Raw genomic sequence first — 21,464 nt, forward strand, 5'->3', positions numbered from 1 at the left:
CTTTTGTTTCCAGAGTTCTTCCAGAGAAAATTTGTTGTTAAATGTCAAGTATTTTGAGTGTTTTGAATGTTTCTCAGCTAAACGATTGACATCATGTCACAAGCTTGATGTCTTCAGAATTTGTTTCTTTTTTACGAGGTTGCTATTTGGTATAAATATGTACACAGTAATTCGGATAAATGTGTACAATCTTATCAAACATTTAATTACCATTTGCTTTAGCGCCAGTTTTGCACCAAACATATGTTTTGTTACGATTCACATTGTACAAATTCATATTAAATAGTCACCTTGTAATATAGTTAAAAATTCCTTTGAGATCGGGTTGGAATCTTAAAAAAATGACGATTTGTACTAGAGAAAGCACTAATAATGCTCCACCCCTAAACCTAACTTTTACTGATGTTAAAGCTGATTGTACAATAACACACAAATTCTATAAAAACTAAATAGCATACTTGGGCCAGATAAAAAACATTTATTGATGGTCTCCTTCAGGCCCAATGAGTAGGCATACAGCAAGACCCAAGACAATACTGTGCCTCCAACGACATTGACCCCCACTACGGGTCACAAATTCCCACAGCAAAAGCAATAAGAGCGACACTTACCCAAGTGTGGTCATGGTGACAATGGTATACCAGAAGGAAGCTGGAATGCTAGTGAATTTGCTGGAGCTGGATCCTTTTTCTGCATAAAACATGACCGTAGCGAAGATGATGATGGCCATGGTAAGCGAGAAGAGGAGAAAGCCAAGCTCAGAGGCGCAGCTCTTTAGCGTGTATCCCAGAATCCTCAGCCCTTGGGAATGGCGGGAAAACTTGAAGATGCGAAAGACACGAAAGACTCGCAGGGTGACGAACGCACCACTCACGTCTTCGTTGTTGGTCATCACCAGGCCGATGTAGTAGGGCAGGATGGCCACCACGTCAATGATGCTCATCACACTTCGCATGAAGCGGTAGCGACTGGGTGCAGCAAAAAGGCGCATGAGGTACTCCACGGTGAAGATCATTACGCAGGCTGTGTCCATGCAGAAGAATGCCACGGTGTAACGTTCGCCGCAAGGCACATCTTTTTGGTTGGGGGTGGAACCGCACGGGACCGTCTCCACCACGTTTGTGATCACAGAAATGGCGATGAAGAAACCGGTCACGTAGTAGAACACCAACGCCATGGTGCTGGTGTGGGGGTTCTCGAAGGCTCGCCACATGGTCTCTCGAAAGGTCATGTTGGGCAGTTTGAGGTCTTTGTTCTCTTCCTGGTCATCCATTAGTCGCTCAGCATTTTCCCGCTTACGGTCCTTGTATTCTTCGTAACAGCAGTCGCCGATAATCTCAGGAATGATGCCGAAAAATGCAAGCTCCTCGTCGTAGGCTGAGATGCACTCGTATCGAGGATAGTGCAGCTTCCCCGTGCGGTAAAAGTTGAGGACACTTCGAAAGGCATCTGGGTCTCTGTCAAAAAAGTACTCCTTGGTCTCCTCATTATAAAAGAACTCTTTCTCTGTACTCCCGAGAAGTGTGTCCGGGTAGCGGTCCAGCGTAGTCCTCCAGGTTTGAAAACGGCGCCCGCTGACATTCAGGACGATGAGTTCATCTTGCCTCTTGCTTTGATCCCTGGGTGCCATGGGCATAGGGCAGTTTGCAACTGGCATCCAGCCAATGGCAGCTGCTCGGGCAAAGGGAAGCCATGCGGCAACTCCAGCTGCCATGGTGCTTGAACTTAGGAGCTATGGTCAAGTGCGCCACCGTCAAACTCTAAAATGAGCCATCATCTTTGGGAGAGAGAAATCATACAAAAAGAAGTCAAACAGCTGGATGTCCGATCGCTGTTTAAACACTCTCAATGTGAACGCTTTTATTTCTGCACACATTAATAGCACTGCAATCTGTATGCTTCAACACAGGCTTAACCAACGGCATGAATCTTTGGTGGCATTACCTATCCAAATAACAACACATATATTTTAGATTTAATTTGAAAGCTAGAAACAAATAGAGTTTCAGTAGTTTAGTAAATCTACTAAGCCAGTTTTGTGATACTGCAGTAGTCAGTTGATTTGTTTATCCCATTGCAGCTATTTAATTAATTTTCAACATTCGTGTTTTAAAACTATGAAAATATTCTACCATCATTATATTGGTATTACAGTGTATTACTGCTACACTTAAAACACGTTTTTTCTTTTTACTTAATTGTCATAACATGGTTAATAATATAGATAAAGAAACCACACTGTTTGACAACCATATAAATGTCATATGATATATGGTAAACTAAAAAGGTTTTTTCTTCAAGATACTTGAAAAACAAACCGTGTAAGAAATCTTCATTCAATTTAGGTTGTAATGTATTTTTTATGAAATGATGTCAAATATATAGTCGTTACAATGTAGTAACTATTATATAACTACTAAATTAACATTGAGAAAATGATGACGTTATTTAAATGGACAAATATCTTAAGGAGCAATTCACCTTCAAAATGAGAATTCTGTCATCATTTAATCACCATCTTGTCATTTCAAATCTGTTTGACTTTCTTTCTTCAGCAGAACACAAAAGAAGATATTTTGAAAAATGTTGGTAGCAAAACAGCAAAGCCCCCATTAACTTCTATTGTAACCGATGCAAGTGCTGTTTACAACAATCTTCAAAATATATGTTTTGTGTTCTGCTGAAGAAAGAAACTCTTACAGGTTTGAAATAAGATGACAGAAATCTCATTTTGAAGGTGAACCGCTCTTTAAAGGACGTTAATATGTTATTTTAATATTGTACAAATTTGATAAACAAAACTAGTAAATAAGAGGCAGCTTGCTTAACTTGCATGATCTTTATAAAAGCCTCAAGTGCGGTGACTGCATGAGCTACCTGTTGAGTCATGCGCTGTGAGAAGTATATATATATATGTGCAGTTGTTAGCCTAACTTAAAAAGCCAAATCTACCTGATACAATCTTCAAAAACTACGACAAATGGCAATTAGGTTATGCCATCATTTTATAAAAAAGATTTACATACTGGTATAAAGTCATAGTTTAGGGTGAAAAAAACGATATATAGTGTAGTAAAGCAATAACACTTTTGTAGAAAGAAAGAAAGAAAGTAAGAAATCTGTATTTAAATGAAGCTGCTCCATAGACGCATCAATAAAAGCGCGCTATTTTCTCGTGCTTTGAAACACCGTTAACTACGACAGCAGAACATAATATCGATGCGACCGCTGTTGCTTAACGTAAAGCCCGTTACACTTACCTAAAAGTCTGCGGTGTGAAACTGGATCAGCCTGTAATAGTAATTCCGCGTGGAAATGAACACTTGCACGTTATCCAGCGGATCTGTGCGCAAACTGATCGATCAGCCCATCCAGCTGAACTAAAGCGATGCTCGCCGAATGAAACATGACATTCTCACTTCGGTCTCTCCATCAGCAGCAGGCAGCACAACCTACAGCCTGACTGAAGACTCAAACTCCACATACACCTGACAGCACAGTAACTCTCTCTCTCTCTCTCTCTCTCTCTCTCTCTCTCTCTCTCTCTCTCTCCCTCTCTCTCTCTCTCTCTGTCGCTCGCTCATGCAACACACACATTCAATGGATCAATCATATATATATTTTATATTTTTAATGTTCTTATTATATTTAAAACTATAACATTTAAAACAAATACTAGAGTGATACATACATCTTGCACTCAAAGGGGTATAGCACCTTTTTCCAATAAAATGCTTTCCTAAAGTTAGACTGAGCGATGTAACCTGTGTAACCTAGCTTTAACTGCCCTATAATGTCTTTGTGTGAACCTGTTAGACACAAGCAAGGTGACAAAGGGTCAAAGTGACATTAAATTACATTTATTTTCCTGCTAAGGCTTTTCTTGGCACTGCGGATTTGTTTCGTCTGAAAACTGCAGGGTTGCATATTGTAGATATGAATGTACCAGTCTTGCTGACCAGAAGAAAAGAAAGAAGAAAGGTTCCTCCAGTGCATACGTTATTACAAATCATTTTAAATAAAGTGTTTCGCTGTCCTGTGATGCTATCCGTCCTTTTCGGATTCACAATTTCTAAAGAAAATGTAAAACGTTCACACCACCGTGATGTTGATGGTTGCCAGAGTGTTTGTATTTAAGCTAAAGTGTTTCGGGTGGTTACTATAGTTTGGCTTATGTCAAAACAAAATATTTTTTTACATGTTTCTTTCTTTTTTAAAGACAGAACAGAGAAGATTACAAAGTATGCATAGATTGCAGGTTACAATAAGAAATACAGATAGATGTTTTGATGAAAACACACAAAAAAACAAAAAGAAAAGAAGAAATCTTTTACACTTAAATTAGATGGCCCTCGGATTTGGTCCCTCGGATTCCAGACACTTGTTTTCAGCAAAAGTCATATGCTTAGAAAACTTTTTCTCGCGTCAACAAGCAAATTAGAGGTTTTATTTTTGTCCAGAGCACATATGATATAATGAACCCGAGTTTTATGTTTGGTCGCTTCTAACAAATTAGGATTTTCTGCTTTTCTTTGTTTGCTTTGATGTAAATTTCTTTGACGTTTCATGATTCAATTTGTTTCTGCATATCATGACATATGATTCAAGGACAACTTTGATCTGTATATTGACCATAATTGGTGTCTCATTTGACACGGTATTGAAACAGAAAATGCATTGTAAAAACACCACATGATGTTCGCATGTTTCGCATTTAAATACTAGACTTGGGCCTGCAATTTGACAATCATTCATTTGAAGCAGCGAGACGGCAATTATGTGCTGAGCAGTTTCGTTTCTCTCGCTGCGAGGCCTAATGAGGCAAGGCTTTATGTGACAAAAGATCCAAACCCAAATTTGGTAAACCCTTCCAGTGTCCCGCCACAAAAGCATCTCTTTATTTGAGTGAATCAAAGCTCCTCAGCCGCAACACTAATGAATTATTGACCTCTAAGAGAGGTCTGCTGTCGGTGGATATGCGGAGGCATACTGATAGAGTCATTATTAAGTGTTCAGGGCCGTGCATTGAATCTCTTCTCAGTTCTTACAGAATAATCTCTGCGCTTTCGCTTTTCATCACGTTGTATGTAGGCATAGCAATTCTGCACTTTCAGGCTATGACAAAAGCAGAATCTGAGGGCGAATGTAACAAAGCTTTAACCTAGCTTCAGAGAAAAGCAGAAACACCCGTCTAACTGTTTATAAACCCATGGAGGACAGTTTTGAATACATTCTGAACTGTTATAACAAATGTTTATATTCTCTGAACGTGTATCAATATTTAAAGGGATAGTTTTAGGACATCATTCACTACCATAGTAGAAAGAATTGAATGTATTTTGTTGTTGTTTTGTTCTGTTCAACACAAAATAAGATATTTTGAAAAATGTACGAAGGCAAACATTTCTAGGGCACCTTTGACTACCATTTTATTTTTTCCTGCTATGCGGTAGTTAATGATGTTCCAGAACTGAAAATTGCTCCAAATATCTTCATCTGTTTTCAGCAGAAGTAAGTAATTCATACAGGTTTGGAACAACCGAGTAAATGATGACAGAACTGTAATTCTTGGGCGAACTTTTAAAATCTATAAGGCAAGTAAACAATAGAGTACTGTATACTGTGTAGTATATCAACTATTTAGTCATTTAAGTTGTAGCCATTGAGCCATTATTCATATTCTTCATCAAAAAATCTGGGAGCTGTTAAATTGTTCTTTTTCATTTAGGCTGGGGAATTTTTACATTTTGTCTAATAGATGGTATTTGCTCTGTGTAAGCTGGATGACCTGCCTACAGTATGTCACATTAACCTATTAGAATACAGTGCACTTAGTTTAAATATATATATATATATATATATATATATATATATATATATATATTGTGACAAGCATCCTGAGATCAGATCAGCGTTGCCCTGGAAACGAACAAGGAGCACCTGTTTCACCTCGTCACAGGCTGATCGGGCACAGCTGCGGGGAATAAGAAGAGCAGCTCATAAGCCGCTGACTCAGGAAGAAAGGGGAGAGGTGAACTCTCTGAGACCAGGACTAACTTTGTCTTCTCCCCTTTTGCAGAGAGCAGCGTGTAGTCCGATCAGCGCCACCACGAGCACTGCACGGTTACCCCACTCAGGACACGAGGGAACTCAGGAGAGCACTTGGGAGGACCACAGCCACCGGGAGGACGGATCGTCTTCATCACCACACACGGGAGGAAGAAGCCGTGGACACCACCAACGGTGGTCACCACCGCCCCCTGGAGGGAAAGGCCGTGATTTCCCCATCACCACATACATTTAATAAATCCACCCTTCGGGGAATCTTTTTTTTTTTTTCCTCTCTTCTCTGGACAGGCGGACGCTCCTCCCCCATCATGGAAGAACTTCTTCAACGACTGACGGAGGTTAGCATCCGCCAGCAACAGATCTCTGAGCACCTAGCCTCTCGACAGAGTCAGACCGAGCAGGAGCTCAGTGCCAGGCACACCTCTCCCGCTCGTCGGCTACCCATACCTGACCCACGATCTCAAGTCACGCAGTTGCTCCCCAAATTGACGGCACACGATGACATAGAGGCCTTCCTCTAGATGTTCGAAACTACAGCGGTGAGGGAAGGGTGGGAGAGTGAAGAATGGGCTCAGCTGTTGGCACCTCTCCTCACGGGGGAGACGCAAAGAGCGTACTTCAGTCTTCCCACCGTGGCTGCAAACTCCTACACAGAGCTTAAGAGAGAGATCCTAGCACTGGTGGGGCTTTCTCCCGTCTGCGCGGCCCAACACTTCCACAACTGGGAATACAAGCCCCGTCTCCCAGCCCGAATTCAGGCCGCCGAGTTATCCCGCCTCGCCCAACAATGGCTGTTGGAAGGAGAACCCGCAGCGTCTCAGGTAGCGGAGCGTGTCGTGATCGACCGAATGCTCAGAGTCCTTCCTCGCTCGCACCGTCATGCTGTTGGGATGCGAAACCCGGGGACTGTGGCAGAACTGGTAGAAGCCATGGAGCTGGCGGATGCTGCCCAACATCGAGAGGCGGGGGAGCGAGCGCCGCCATTTCCCCGGAGGGTGGTCCAGGAGCAACGCTCGCCGGAGGGCACCTTCCGATCAGTTAGCAGGCCGGGGGTTCCCACCCTACGGGATGAACCCATGCCGACGGAAGTCTAAACGCCTACGGTTCGAACGTGGCTGGCAGGCTGCATTGTCCATCACGACATACCTGCAAGGGCACCAAAAGTGCAGGTGAGGATAAATGGCCGCCCAATGACCGCCTTGCTGGACTCCGGCAGTGCGGTCAGTTTGGTCCAGGCCCACCTCCTCTCACCCCGCAACGAGTCTCGGGCGGCGATACCCATCACATGCGTACATGGAGACACCAGACAGGTCCCGGTCCGAAGGGTAACTATCTCGGCTGAACCCGGCACCTGGCCGGTGGAGGTGGGCCTCATGAAGGACCCGCCGGTTCCAGTGCTTCTGGGGAGAGACTGGCCCGGATTTGACGGCCTGCTGACCGCCGCCGTGCAGCCTGCCAACATCAAGGGCAGCCGCCGACACAGGAATCCAGGAAAAGGAACCCGTCGACGCCCGGCCCTGCTGGTTCCGGACAGCGGGAGAGAGGGTGAGTCCCCTCCTAACCATAACCTCTTCTTTGATGTGTTTCAGCAAGTAACGAGCGGGGGCTCATTTGCCAGAGAACAACGAGAAGATGACCGACTGAAGCACTGTTGGACCCAAGTGAAGAGGATATACGGGAAAGAGACGCAACCTGGCTCCCACCCCCTCCCGCACTTCATTGTCCAAAACGGCCTGCTATACTGTGTCGCTCAGCGGAGGGGGGAGGAGAAAACATTACTCGTAGTTCCTAGGTCCAAAACGGAGATGGTGTTGGAACTGGCGCATTCACATCCGTTAGCTGGCCACCTTGGAGCCCGCCAATACCACCCAACGCATCAGGGATCGGTTCCATTGGCCTGGATTGGTCATCGTCGACTATGCCACCCGGTACCCAGAAGCAGTACCCCTGCGGAAAGACACCGCCAAGGCCATCGCTCAGGAGCTATTCATGTTGTCCAGTCGGGTTGGTATACCCACGGAGATCCTGACGGACCAGGGGACCCCGTTTATGTCCCGGCTAATGGCTGACCTCTGTAAGATCCTGAAGGTAAAACAGCTGAGGACCTCCGTATACCACCCACAGACAGATGGCCTGGTCGAACGCTTCAACAAAACTCTGAAACAGATGCTGCGACGGGTGGCAGCAGACGACAAGCGAGACTGGGACCTCATGCTCCCCTATGTCCTGTTCGGTATACGTGAGGTCCCCCAAGCTTCTACTGGTTTCACTCCCTTTGAGCTCCTCTTTAGACGGCAACCCCGGGGACTACTGGATGTCGCAAGGGAAGCCTGGGAACAGCAACCTTCTCCTCACCGCTCTGTAATAGAGCATGTTAAGACGATGAGAGAACGTATTGACAGCGTCATGCCATTAGTCCGGGAGCATCTCAGTAAGGCCAAGCAGGCCCAGCAAAGACTGTACAATCGGGCTGCCCAGCCTCGGGAGTTCCAGACGTGCGACAGAGTGATGGTCCTGGTACCCAATTCGGCCTGCAAATTCCTGGCGAGCTGGCAGGGACCATTTACAGTGGTCGAAAAGATCGGTCCAGTGACTTACCGGATAAGACAACCAGGAAAGAGGAAGGCGGAGCAACTTTACCATATTAACCTCCTCAAGAAATGGAAGGGAACCAGAGACCAACTCGTCGCCCTTACCACCACGGACCCCGTTGTGGTGGATATCGCCCCCACCTCTCACCCATGCAGAAGACCGAGCTGCGGCACCTGGTCGGTCAGTTCCAGGATGTGTTCTCCACGGATCCTGGGCAGACCCGCGTGATACAGCACGAGATCCAGACAGCACCAGGAGTCATAGTACGCCAACGACCCTACCGGATCCCAGAGGCTCGTCGGCAGGCTATTGAGATGGAGATCCAACAGATGCTGAAGTTAGGGGTAATTGAACCATCCCGCAGCCCCTGGTCCAGCCCTATAGTAATGGTTCCGAAACCAGATGGCACCCTCCGTTTCTGCAATGACTTCAGACGCCTCAACGAAGTCTCCGAGTTCGACGGATACCCAATGCCTCGGGTGGATGAGCTTCTGGATCGTCTGGGGAAGGCCCGTTATATCTCCATGCTGGATCTCACTAAGGGGTACTGGCAAGTGCCGCTTTCGGAGGCGGCCAAGCCAAAGACAGCTTTCAGCACTCCTAACGGCCACTGGCAGTACCGAACCCTCCCCTTCGGACTGCATGGGCCCCAGCCACCTTCCAACGGATGATGGACATCCTGCTGAGGCCCCATCAGTCCTACGCTGCAGCCTACATCGATGACGTAGTCATTCACTCAGAGCATTGGGAGGAGCACCTGGACCGGTTGCGGAGGGTGCTGACCGAACTGCGTAGGGCTGGATTCACCGCCAACCCCCGAAAATGTCACATGGGTCTATCAGAGGCGAAATACCTGGGGTTCGAGGTGGGACGTGGACTAATTCGGCCCCAAGAATAAAAAGTGGAGGCGGTTCGAAATGCCCAGGTACCTACGACAAAGACCCAGGTACAAGCCTTTCTGGGGTTGGCGGGGTATTATCGTTGCTTTATCCCGAACTTTTCCTCTCTAGCCGCCCCCCTGACAGACCTGACCAGGAAGGGACAGCCGGACATCGTAAGGTGGACTCCCGAAGCCGAAGAGGCGTTCCGGACAGTGAAGAAAGCACTGACTTCCGAGCCCGTCCTACGAGCACCGGACTTCAACTGCCCCTTCCTGCTACAAACGGATGCCTCCGACACAGGAATAGGGGCCGTCCTGTCCCAGGTACAGGAAGGTGAGGAGCATCCGATACTGTTCATTAGCAGGAAGCTGACCCCAGCCGAGAGAAACTACGCCACGGTGGAAAAGGAAGCCCTAGCCATCAAGTGGGCAGTCCTGGAGCTCCGGTACTACCTCCTGGGCCGGAAGTTAACCCTGGTAACAGACTACGCGCCCCTACAATGGATGGCACGAGCCAAGGACACCAATGCCAGGGTGACACGATGGTTCCTCGCGCTCCAGGACTTTCTCCTACAGCATAGGGCTGGGGTGGCCAACTCCAACGCCGACGGTCTCTCTCGTATATGGTCAGCTTATGCAGGTCTGTCAGGGGTCAATCCCCACCCACTCAATATATCCCCACTATTGACTCCATTTTTTACCAACAGACCGAGGACAACGCTTAGGGGGGGGGGAGTGTGACAAGCATCCTGAGATCAGATCAGCGTTGCCCTGGAAACGAACAAGGAGCACCTGTTTCACCTCGTCACAGGCTGATCGGGCACAGCTGCGGGGAATCAGAAGAGCAGCTCATAAGCCGCTGACTCAGGAAGAAAGGGGAGAGGTGAACTCTCTGAGACCAGGACTAACTTTGTCTTCTCCCCTTTTGCAGAGAGCAGCGTGTAGTCCGATCAGCGCCACCACGAGCACTGCACGGTTACCCCACTCAGGACACGAGGGAACTCAGGAGAGAACTTGGGAGAACCACAGCCACCGGGAGGACGGATCGTCTTCATCACCACACACGGGAGGAAGAAGCCTTGGACACCACCAACGGTGGTAACCACCGCCCCCTGGAGGGAAAGGCCGTGATTTCCCCATCACCACATACATTTAATAAATCCATCCTTCGGGGAATCTTGATTTTTGAGCTCTCCTTGTCGTGTGATCCTTCCACCCTGCTGCAATATATATATATATTCCCTTTTATTCCCCTGTATATAATCTAGAGTTCAAAGAATGAAGATAAATAGTTTTCAGAATGAAGACTTTAGAAAAAGGGCAGTCTGGAATATTTGGAGTTGAAATTATCAAGCTGTAGAAAAATATATTTCCATGATCTTTGAGTTCTTTCTCACAGCAATAAACGTAATGCCAAAAGTGGGTGAGTGCAGACGTCCATATTATCTGCACTCTTTTACTCTAGATTTGCAGTTCTGCTAGAGAATTTCCATTAACATGAATACTATGTTATATTACTTGTGTAATATTTTGTTCTGAGATGGATATTACACATTTTAAATGATAAAAAAACATGTCTACACATGTAACAGGTAATTGGTCATTGCTTTACACCCAAAATGGAGCAAGACTGCAGGTTTATTGTCAACAAACTTGTACCTGTTGTTATTCCTAATTTCTGTCGTTGGTTATTTTTCATTATAAGGTGTTATCATATCCAGAGGTGTTATGCCCATTCAAACGGAGGGGGCCAGATTTTTGAACAAAGTCAGTTTTGCATGCAACCTCCAAATGAGTCTATTAATCAGTCATGCGATTCTAAAGGAAGTCGGCCCCCTGGTGTTGCCTCTCCCATCTCCACCATGACTCCTCCCACTGACGATTCCACCGTGGGCCACTGTCCTGGCCTCCCACCAGGCTCCTCCTGCTCTGGGCTCCTCCCACCATAAACACACACTTAATTGCATTATACAATACATTGCATTATATGTTTTGGTTCATAATTGGAGGAATTTCAAACAATGACTCTTATACCACAAAATTTCACATTTATCGAAAGACATTTGTTCTCAAAGTACACCAGACTGATGTATTTAACTTTAAGATGTACATACGTTTTCTTACTGGAGAGAAGATTCATCAATACGATGGTGTAATTGTTATTCTTGCAATGATTTGTGTGATGTTTGTATTACTTTTAAAAGATATTATCTACAATATAACTTTAAATATATGTATGACATGTTTCTGTGTGTTGTGCACACTGTGCTTCCAGAAAATAAATGGGTGCATGACAGCCCTGACCAACGAGCCAATGGCTCCAGACCAATCTGCAGTCTTGGGCACTGGGCAAAGACAAGAAGGTCAGGGTACAGATTGGTATACAGAAATGTGTGATTTGAATCCAGTAATGTTCTTCGGTCATGGGTTCGATGTTGTAATGGTGATCCAGCGATCCAAGTTCAAATCACAGTGGACAACTTTGTGGGTACTGATGTTGTCAAATAGTTGATTCTAGATTGTAGCAGTCAGCAATCTGAAGATACATGTGAGTTCAAAGGTATAGCGGTTACTTTGAATCCAGTTATACTGTATTACCAGTCGAATGAAACATACAACTTACTTTTTGTGTTTTTTGCGCAAGTTTGTGCACCGATTTTTTATCAAACTACTACTTAAAATAAAAAACACATCCGAGCCAGTGCAGTCTTAGGCACTGGGCAAATACAAAGAAGTTCAGTGTACTCATGAGACAATAAGTTCACCAATACAGTTGCCAAACCACAAACTTGGCACCCTTTGCACACGTTGGTGTACAGAAATGTGTTTTAAATCCAGCAATGTCTTTCTCTCATACTTTTCATGGTGATATGATTAGCACTCGTGACTTTGAATACAGCGATCCAAGTTCAAATCACTTTGTGGGTACTGATATTGGCAAATAGTAGATTCTCGGTTTAACCGAAAGGTAGGAGTCAGCAATCAGAAGATACCTGTACCTTGATTCAAATGTATAGTGGGTAGTAATTTGAATAAAATAAAAGTATTTACTTAATTTATTGTGTTATTTGCGCTCAGTTTAACTCAAAATTACAAAAAATACCCCTAGACCAAACATATCGTTGTACCAATGTAAGCATTTCAATTAGGTGAAACAATGTATCACACTCATCTTTTTTTAATTATTGATCCACAAGCACAGCAGACAGAGATGCACAGTGATGACCAAACGCAGAAGCCTACATCCGCTTAACTGCTTCTCTGTCTCACAAACCCAAAAGTGTAAATGAACTGGGTAACCCAGAACATCTCATTTGTAAGTCGCTTCGGATAAAAGTGTCTGGTAAATGGCTAAATGTAAATGTAAATTTAAAACCTGCAGATGATCTTCAGATTTAGTTTCAGCTAAAATCCCAGAACACAATGCAAATTAAAATTGTATAATTAAAAAGTAAATATTCCACTCCATTAAGATACATACAGTACAAGCTATGTATTAAAGGGGCGATGCAACGTGTTTCATGAATTCTGATTTATTTACAATGTTAAACATGCTGGCTTCTCATCCATAACATGGTCAACTTGTCAACCGTGTTTTGTTGGCAATAGGTGCGCACGTACTTTATTTATGCCAACCAACCATCCAATCACCCTCACCCACAATCCAAAACCGTTATGTGTAAATTGGGTTTGACATTCAGTGGGTAATATGGGATGAAAAGGCCAAAGAAGATAAAGATAAGATGTGTATTTTGAAAACCCCAAAACTCAGGTATGCGTTTTAGGAGACATCCACAGGGTGAACATCATGAAAAAAATGTGTCCTATTGAAAATAATCTTAATCTTTATTGCAGTTTCTGAATATTCCTTCAGGGTATGAAAAATCTTGATATGAAAATCAGTACCTCCAAATCCGAGGCCATGGTCCTCAGTCAGAAAAGGGTGGCTTGCCCACTTCAGGTTGGTGGAGAGTTCCTTCCTCAAGTGGAGGAGTTTAAGTTTCTCGGGGTCTTGTTCACGAGTGAGGGAAGGATGGAACGGGAGATTGACAGACGGATCGGTGCAGCTTCTGCAGTAATGCGGTCGATGTACCGGTCCGTCGTGGTGAAGAAATTTACCGGTCAATCTACGTTACTACTCGCTTTGGGTCATGACCGAAAGGACAAGATCCCGGATACAGGCGGCTGAAATGAGCTTCCTCCGCAGGGTGGCTGGGCGATCCCTTAGAGATAGGGTGAGAAGCTCGGTCACCCGGGAGGAGCTCGGAGTAGAGCCGCTGCTCCGGGCCCGTCCGACCGGGAGGAGACCCCGGGAAAGACCTAGGACACGCTGGTGGGACTATGTCTCCCGGCTGGCCTGGGAACGCCTCGGTGTCCCCCCGGAAGAGCTGGAGGAAGTGTCTAGGGTGAGGGATGTCTGGGCATCTCTGCTTAGACTGCTGCCCCCGCGACCCGGCCCCGGATAAGCGGTAGAAAATGGATGGATGGATGGAATATGTGAAAATTATGACAACATTACAATGCAACTGCAAAGTAGAAAGGATGCTCTTGAATATTAAATCATCGATTAGACCTTGACCTTAAAGGAATTGTTCACTTTTCAACATACTTTTCATGATAATTCACTCACCGTGTTGTCATCCAAGATGTTTATGTATTTTTTTTCTTTAATCGAAAATACATTTAGGCTTTTGATGAAAACTTTCCAGGATTTTTCTCCATATAGTGGATTTCAATGGACTCCAAATGGTTGAAGGTCAACATTACAGCTTCAAAGGGCTTTAAACATTACCAGACGATGAATAAGGGTCTTATCTAGCGAAACGATCGGTAAGTGTGGTAATATTGTATCAAATTTATTTGTACAATATAACTACAAAATGGTTTAGAGAGCCTAAAGTTAGAAAAATACGTCTTACTGAATCCAAGGAATCTAAGGATAACTATAAATAATTGTATAGTTTTATTTAATTAAGACTGCATATAGGAATGTATAGTCTGTCTGATATTTGACCTGTAGTTTGACTTCCATATCCTTATATGTTTTGCTTATAGTCAATGTTTTCTTGTACAGCTGCTTTGTAACAATGAAAATTGTAAAAAGCGCTATATAAATAAAGCTGACTTGACTAAGGAAATGTAACAAAATTCTTGAAGGTCAATTTTAAGTTGCATTTGTCTGTTCTAACACACTGACAAAAGGTTTCATAGGGGCAAAGACACAACTGTCACAAAGCTCAGCATTAATGTTCCTGTAAATAACATTTCATGTGTCAGAGAACTATAGGTAATACGATGTGGATGGCAGCCATGTGTATTCTGCTAAGCCACTGGGATTTATATCCAATAACAAAAAGATTTGAGAAAGAAGACACACCGCTCTTGTGATTTCATGCTTTCTTGCTCCATTCCGATGTGTGTGGAAGACATCAATGGTGAGCTATGAAGTATCCTGGGTGTCTGTAAAACAAACACACCCATAATTGGTAAGCAATCAAGTGTGGGTCCAATTGACAAACTATGTCTTATCTCAGCTCTGGGAATAGCATCCTTGTTATTCAATCACATAAATACACAAAAACCAAACGCACAGCCACATAAATACACACACATACACCCGTGAGAGGTCTTTGGAGAAGTCCATGTCAAAATGACAATATTGGTGTGCTTAATGTTCTCGCGCTGTGAGTGGAGGTGAAGCAAAGGCAATTTAATTCTCCTTGACATACTGTAGATAAAAGGAAAGGTGAGAGAGAGAGCGAGCGAGCGAGCGAGGTAAAGAGGTGAAGCAGTAATGAATAAAGTGTAGGGGTCACGGAGTTCTCAGAAGAACAGACGGAAAGGAGGAGGATAGAGTTCAGAGAAACCTCACACAGAGAACAAACTCCAGTGGATGACAACGACTCTGAGAGTCAACAACAAAGCAAACCGTTGGAGGCGAAGGGCTGTTCGTTTCAACGGTCATCGCGGACTGAAGAGACACCAGATGAATGCTGAAAACAGACAGACTGCACTGTTTTGTACTAGACTGAAAATGCTCAGTTGTTCTTCTTTTACCTTGTAAATGTATGGGAATCAGCATAACGGCACTTACTCAAGTAGGACGCTTTATTGTTTCTAACAATATTTATATGTAACATTTTCCCCAACTACACCTGTGATCGATATTTACAGCTTTCCTGTAGCTCAAAGGTAAGAGCATTAGGTTAACAACGCAAAGTTGTGGGTTGGATCCCAGGGGATTGCAGATACCTATGTAAAATGTGTAGGATAATGCTATGTAAGTCGCTTTTGATAAAAGTGTCTGCCAAATGCCTGAATGTAAATGTGATCAGAGCGCAAACATTTTGACAAAAATTCTTTTTATCAGTAGATTGCTAACTCAACAGAAACCTAAACTCAACACAAATGAATGGTGGTATAACTGTTGTTCCAGGCTATGAGTTTAGCCAAAACCAAGCCCTAAAGTTGAACCCTGGCCTGAATGTAAAGTTTAGTGGATTAGAATGACATATAGCTATTCAGCCAGTAAAAAGATGATACATTATGACATTTTAATCTGTTACAAAGTCCAGATTTTCAACGTTGTAGAGACCTTGAACAACATTCACGAAGATAACGGCTTGAGGAGTCCTTTTTGAGATGGAAAATTTAAATCATGCACTCACACATTTTCACCCTAAACACACAACAAAAAGCCTGAATAAATCTCAAATGATGAGATTTCAGTATATTTGTTTCCACATATGCCACATAATAAGAGAAGAGGCTCCTGAGACTTTCACAGCCCAGGGTAAACAAAACCTTTCAACAGAAGTATTAAATCAGTGGTCAGAAAAAAGATTAGGGGTGAAAGGAAATGTGGAATGCAAAATTCAGAAATGTCATCACATTTGTAACCCTGGACCACAAAACCAGTCGTAAGTAGCACGGGTACATTTGAAGAGTTTGGTTCCATTTACAAACTTGTTAAAAATCATGTTTTTTATAATGTTATCATCATATAATGTTCATTTTTTGGCATTATGGTTTAAATCAAAACAAACCAACTGCAGTTTGATTGATATTAATAAGAATGCACAATTGTCATGATTCTGCCTTCTCTTGTCTTGGTTTTCTGGTCTAGAGGCAGAATCATGACGGACCCACGTGTTTTATGTGGAGAGAAACATATTATTGTCAATCAGGACATAATATGCGTTCTCTCCTGTCTCGTCATTTGGCCCCGCCCCTCTCGTTTCTAGTATAGCTTTCCTCCTGTGTCTCATTACCCACACCTGCCCATCGTTATATCCTTTGTTCGTCTCCCTATTTAAATCCCTTGTATTCTCTGTCCTGGGCTCGTTTGTTGTCATACTTTGTGGTAACTGTATGCTCTGTGGATTTGTCCCTACGCTGTGTCCCAGCGTTAGCGTCCTGTTGGTTACCCGCCGTGAGTTTCTCGTCCAGTTGTCACTGTCTTTGTTGTCCCCTGTATTTCACCCCCTCGTGGGTTTTTGTTTCTGTTTTACTTTATTAAAATCTGTTACCCCGTATTGCTGCCTGCGCTTGGGTTCTTCACTACCTGTTCCGTGACAACAATAAACAAACTGAGTTATCTCATTTTGGAACCAAACTTTTGTAGCAATATCCAACAATACATTGTACAGGTCATAATTATTGATTTTTCTTTTATGCTAAAAAACATTGGGATATTAAGTAAAGATCATGTTCCATGAAGATCATTTTTAATTATCCTACCATAAATATGTATCAAATATTTATTTTGGTCAGTAGACACGCGCCTACAAACTTCACTCGCTGCTGCCTGCTCTTTGGGAATTACTCACTCAAGTTGGGTATCTATGTAAAGCTGAGCATTTCTGATTTCAGATTCATCTACTTTTCTCAACATCATTACAGCAGTAAATCAATAGAGAGCGTTAAAACAAACCTGTTTCTTCTTAGCAACGACCTCCTACTGAAGGACAACTTTAAAGGCGAGTTTAGCACCCTCAGATTCCAGAGATTTAAATAGTTGTATCTTGGCCAAATACGGTACTATGCTAACTAATGTTATTACATCAATAGCAATCTTATTTATTCAGATATGTATAAAACTAAATTTCGAAAAATGTACTTTGTTGTCCAGGGTCACATTTAATACACATAATTGTGATTTGGCAGTCGTATTTGTAATAAATATTTAGACAGGAGGGTCTCACGTGGCTTTTTTCTAATCTAGAAAACCTGTAGTTGTGTGCATACTGTAGAAAGTCTTTATTGTGAAATGCTATAAAGTGAGGAAACAATAACAGCCTAGCATCTACTGAAGCAGCACTTTTATTAAATTGGAAGAGATATTTTTTAAAGAGCACTTTATAGACATTGAAGTAACATTGCATTGAGAATTTTAAGAGTGCAGCCATTAAACTAACATTTGACAAGAGAGCAAATCAACATCTGTAAAAGGCAACATATTTATACACTGAATGCGCTTGAACCAACAGGTTTTATTTACTAAAGAAGCAGCAGAAAACCGATTTACATTATCCCGCAAGCACCTTAACCTAAATACAGTACATTTATACCCCAGACATCAATTCCCAAGACCACTCTGTTTTAAACACAGAGTTAAATATCCAGAAATAAAACAATAAATATGGACGGATGATAGAATTGTTTTCCTCCTTGTCCAAAAAAAAGGATTGCTAGAATATAAGTACATTGTAATAACATAACTGATGCAATGAATATCAGCTGTTGGAGGACCCTTAAAACGGACACTGCATTACAAATGAAACTATTAAACTAATGTTTACGACTGTGAGTCTTCCTGGCAGAGATATCACATAGGATTCATTATCTTTAATCGCAATTATCCCTCATCACTTTTAATACAATTATAAATCCTACTATATGCTTATTTAAAAGGGAATGTGTATCCACTCTTCTAATGTTCAACCCTTGAAGAAAACATTGAGAGCCATGGTGGCTTTTAACTGAAAGATTGCCAGAGCATGTGTTTTACAAGCCTCAAACTAGCCAGCAGTGATTGGAAAACACAAATAAAGTTCTCAGCCCTTAATATCAACCTTAATATCTTTGGTCAATGACGGGTTGACAGGACTGTTATCCCAGAACCAGAGAAAGATGCTCGTGCTGTAAATCTCTATATAACAATAGAACAACACGTCCAACACGTTAGGATTCCCGACACGTTTTCATGTTGATATGACACAGTTACAATCTATCACAGACAAATGTGCAGGTACCTTGTCATATCTCAGCATGTGTCCAACAATTGATTTGATCTTGATGGATCTTCGGTGTTGGTGGTCAATATGAAAGGAATAGATTTCCAGCTCGATGCTAGTCGTCCTGTTGATCAGAAACATTGTCCCGGTCAGCGTTATAATTAAAACTCAAATGAGCAGACGGCATGGACCAGACTCAAAGAGAGATATGTCAAGATAATAAATCACCTTCAGTAATTGGAACGACTCAATTAGGCATGACTTCATAGATAGATACACACACACAGATGCCCAAAAAAAGTGTTCAAGGGGAAAGAGGTGGTTCGCTGGCACTGAGCCACATGGGAACCATTTTTTGGGTGAAAAGTGAATCGCGGTAAGTAGAACACAGGTTTCCGCGTCTGGGTTAATGAACCGATGTGCACCTGAAAGATTATTTAAATACTAGAAATGAGGAGTGTGCCCCCGATACTGTAGAGCGCTGCTTCATTACTCTTGAACTGCTTTGAGCTACATTAACTTCTGAGTCGCCAACGCTACCCAAGATTCCGCTGGCACCTGATTGACTCCTTAATAACAGGTGTCAAAAGAAAATTGGCTTGAGAACTACTAACTCTATGACAGTTGACAAGACAAAATCCAGAATGTATAGTAGTGGACAAAAGTGATATCTGAAGGGCGTATTTGTATACAGTAGGGATGGGGGGACATTTTTCTTGAGCCGCTCCAAAAAATATCCAGCTGACGTGTTAATACTTACTAAATACTTATTTGTATAGTATATTCAATAATGATCAGTCAATTTAATCACAGAAAAATGTAAAAATGATGCATGGAATGAACCATGATTAAACATCAGCCCAACATCACTGTATTAGAGAATATGGAATTTATTTATTTCTGAAACCTTATGTCTAAATTAGTTGTTTTTCAGGAAACACTGTACTTATTCAATGATTGGACATTTTGCTGTCAAAGTTGACAGGAACGTTTTAATAGTTTTTATTGGTTAGATAAATGCAAAACGCAGTGACAAACATAAAGCGTGACTAATATATAATTTTTTTTATATAATTTTCTATTATTGTAATTTGATTTCTATTTCATATAAGCACAAGTTCGCATACTTAACTTTCAAGGCTATTTAAAAAAACATTAATATTAACTCCAGAGATGAACTATAAAACAAACAAGTTTTTCCAAAATCAGCAAAAACATTTGCAATCATACTTCCTTAATGAATATTTTGCAATAAATACTTAAAATAGGGTCTTAGCGTTAAAAGTAATCTTTTGAACTATAGCTGAGCAGAAAACACAGATGATATCGTTCAAAAGCCTGCTTCTATACTACATCACTGGATTATAGTTCCACACATTGTGGTGCTGTTTTTGCTGTCTGTGCAACACAGCTTTAAAAAAGAAAACACGTTTGTTTGGCAGTAGGCAACACCTGCTGTTCTCCAAACTTAATATCAATGGATGGGCAAAGATGTCTTCGACATCGCGTGAAAAGCCATCTAACCAACGCCACAGGCTCGTTGAAATTACTGTATTATTACTTCTTGCAGGTAATGTAGAACGCAATCCCGGACCGCAACCAACAGCGAAAACACAAACTGACATCTTTCAATGCGCCCTGTTTGCAACTCTCTTCAACAATTTGCTCGTAGCCAATGCTATGACCGGACTACCACTGCCCAACATTCCCCTGTTCGCTTTTCAATCAATGGCCTGTTTTTACTCACCCCCTGTGGTGTCGTGGTTGTCTGTGCCGGTTGCTCGGTTGGGGCCTTGGTTGGCCGTTGGTCGATGGGGTTCGCTTTGGTGGAGGGGTGGAGTCTTCTGGGGTGGCACTGCCCGCTGTGTTGAGTGTTGATGAGGCATCTCGTTGCAAGAGCGGAATATTAACATCTCCAGATATATATACCGGATCATCATGGTGTAGTAGATATAACATTGACTATGCCTTCAATTAGATCTAGGGATCATGTGATAAAAAAACACAGCATTGCAAAGTTTTTCCAAACACTCAATCATGCTCGAACTGTTTGGGTCCTCGATCCAAAGCTAAAGGGTTGTTTGGCGGACATTTAAATATTCAGAGTATGGCAACCGAACGCGAACAACTGGAACACTTGCTTGCAAATTCTAATATTGATTTTCTTGGACTGACAGAGACTTGGTTAACTCGCTCCTCCCCGGAGGCCCTCATTGTCATGCCATGATATGATGTTTTTAAGCAAGACAGAGACAATGGGAGGGTAGGTGGAGTTTTTTTTATATTTTTAAAGTACTATTAAATGTAAACAAATTGAATGGCATAGGGAAACAAATCTGATCATCATATCTTCAGAACTAAACACCTTCTTTTTAGACTCTGATTATGAAATAACTGAATCTTTTAATTCACCTAGATATTCTATTTGCTCCATTAATTATGCACAGCCGATCTTCCATCTACAAGAAATAACTGAAATAGTAGTAGCAAATACCATCAGTGGCTTAAAATATTCTAAGGCATTGGATATCTATGGCCTTGAAAATATATTTTTTAAAAGGCACAAAAAGACAGTTTTTCTTACCTTACTTCTTGACTGACTCTCAAATGATTCATTCTGCGATTACCTAATCACCTCCTTTCCGTGAGCCTAGTGTCATGTGTTTGGTCAGATGGTGTAGCCTATT

At 42.6% G+C, this 21,464-nt stretch overlaps 1 protein-coding gene and 1 long non-coding RNA gene across 2 annotated transcripts in view; both read right to left on the minus strand.

Moving 5' to 3' along the window:
- The window catches only part of LOC306909866 (A-type voltage-gated potassium channel KCND3-like), a gene marked incomplete at its 5' end in the record, with an annotated part of 98,726 nt that extends 97,012 nt beyond the window's left edge, over window positions 1-1,714 (minus strand). Inside the window, one exon of the mRNA XM_079483958.1 lies at window positions 612-1,714. Coding sequence (XP_079340084.1) covers window positions 612-1,714 — 1,103 coding nt within the window. The remainder of the gene's footprint in view (window positions 1-611) is intronic.
- An 11,347-nt stretch (window positions 1,715-13,061) lies between these two features.
- The window catches only part of LOC306909861, a 33,147-nt gene continuing 24,744 nt past the window's right edge, over window positions 13,062-21,464 (minus strand). Inside the window, exons 5-8 of the long non-coding RNA XR_013788114.1 lie at window positions 20,525-20,757; window positions 18,796-18,901; window positions 14,919-15,001; window positions 13,062-13,980 (exon numbers count right to left, since the gene is read on the minus strand). This is a non-coding gene — a long non-coding RNA (uncharacterized lncRNA). The remainder of the gene's footprint in view (window positions 13,981-14,918; window positions 15,002-18,795; window positions 18,902-20,524; window positions 20,758-21,464) is intronic.

This window comes from Barbatula barbatula (genome assembly GCF_947034865.1).
Source record: "Barbatula barbatula genome assembly, chromosome: 20".
Lineage (NCBI taxonomy): Eukaryota > Metazoa > Chordata > Actinopteri > Cypriniformes > Nemacheilidae > Barbatula > Barbatula barbatula.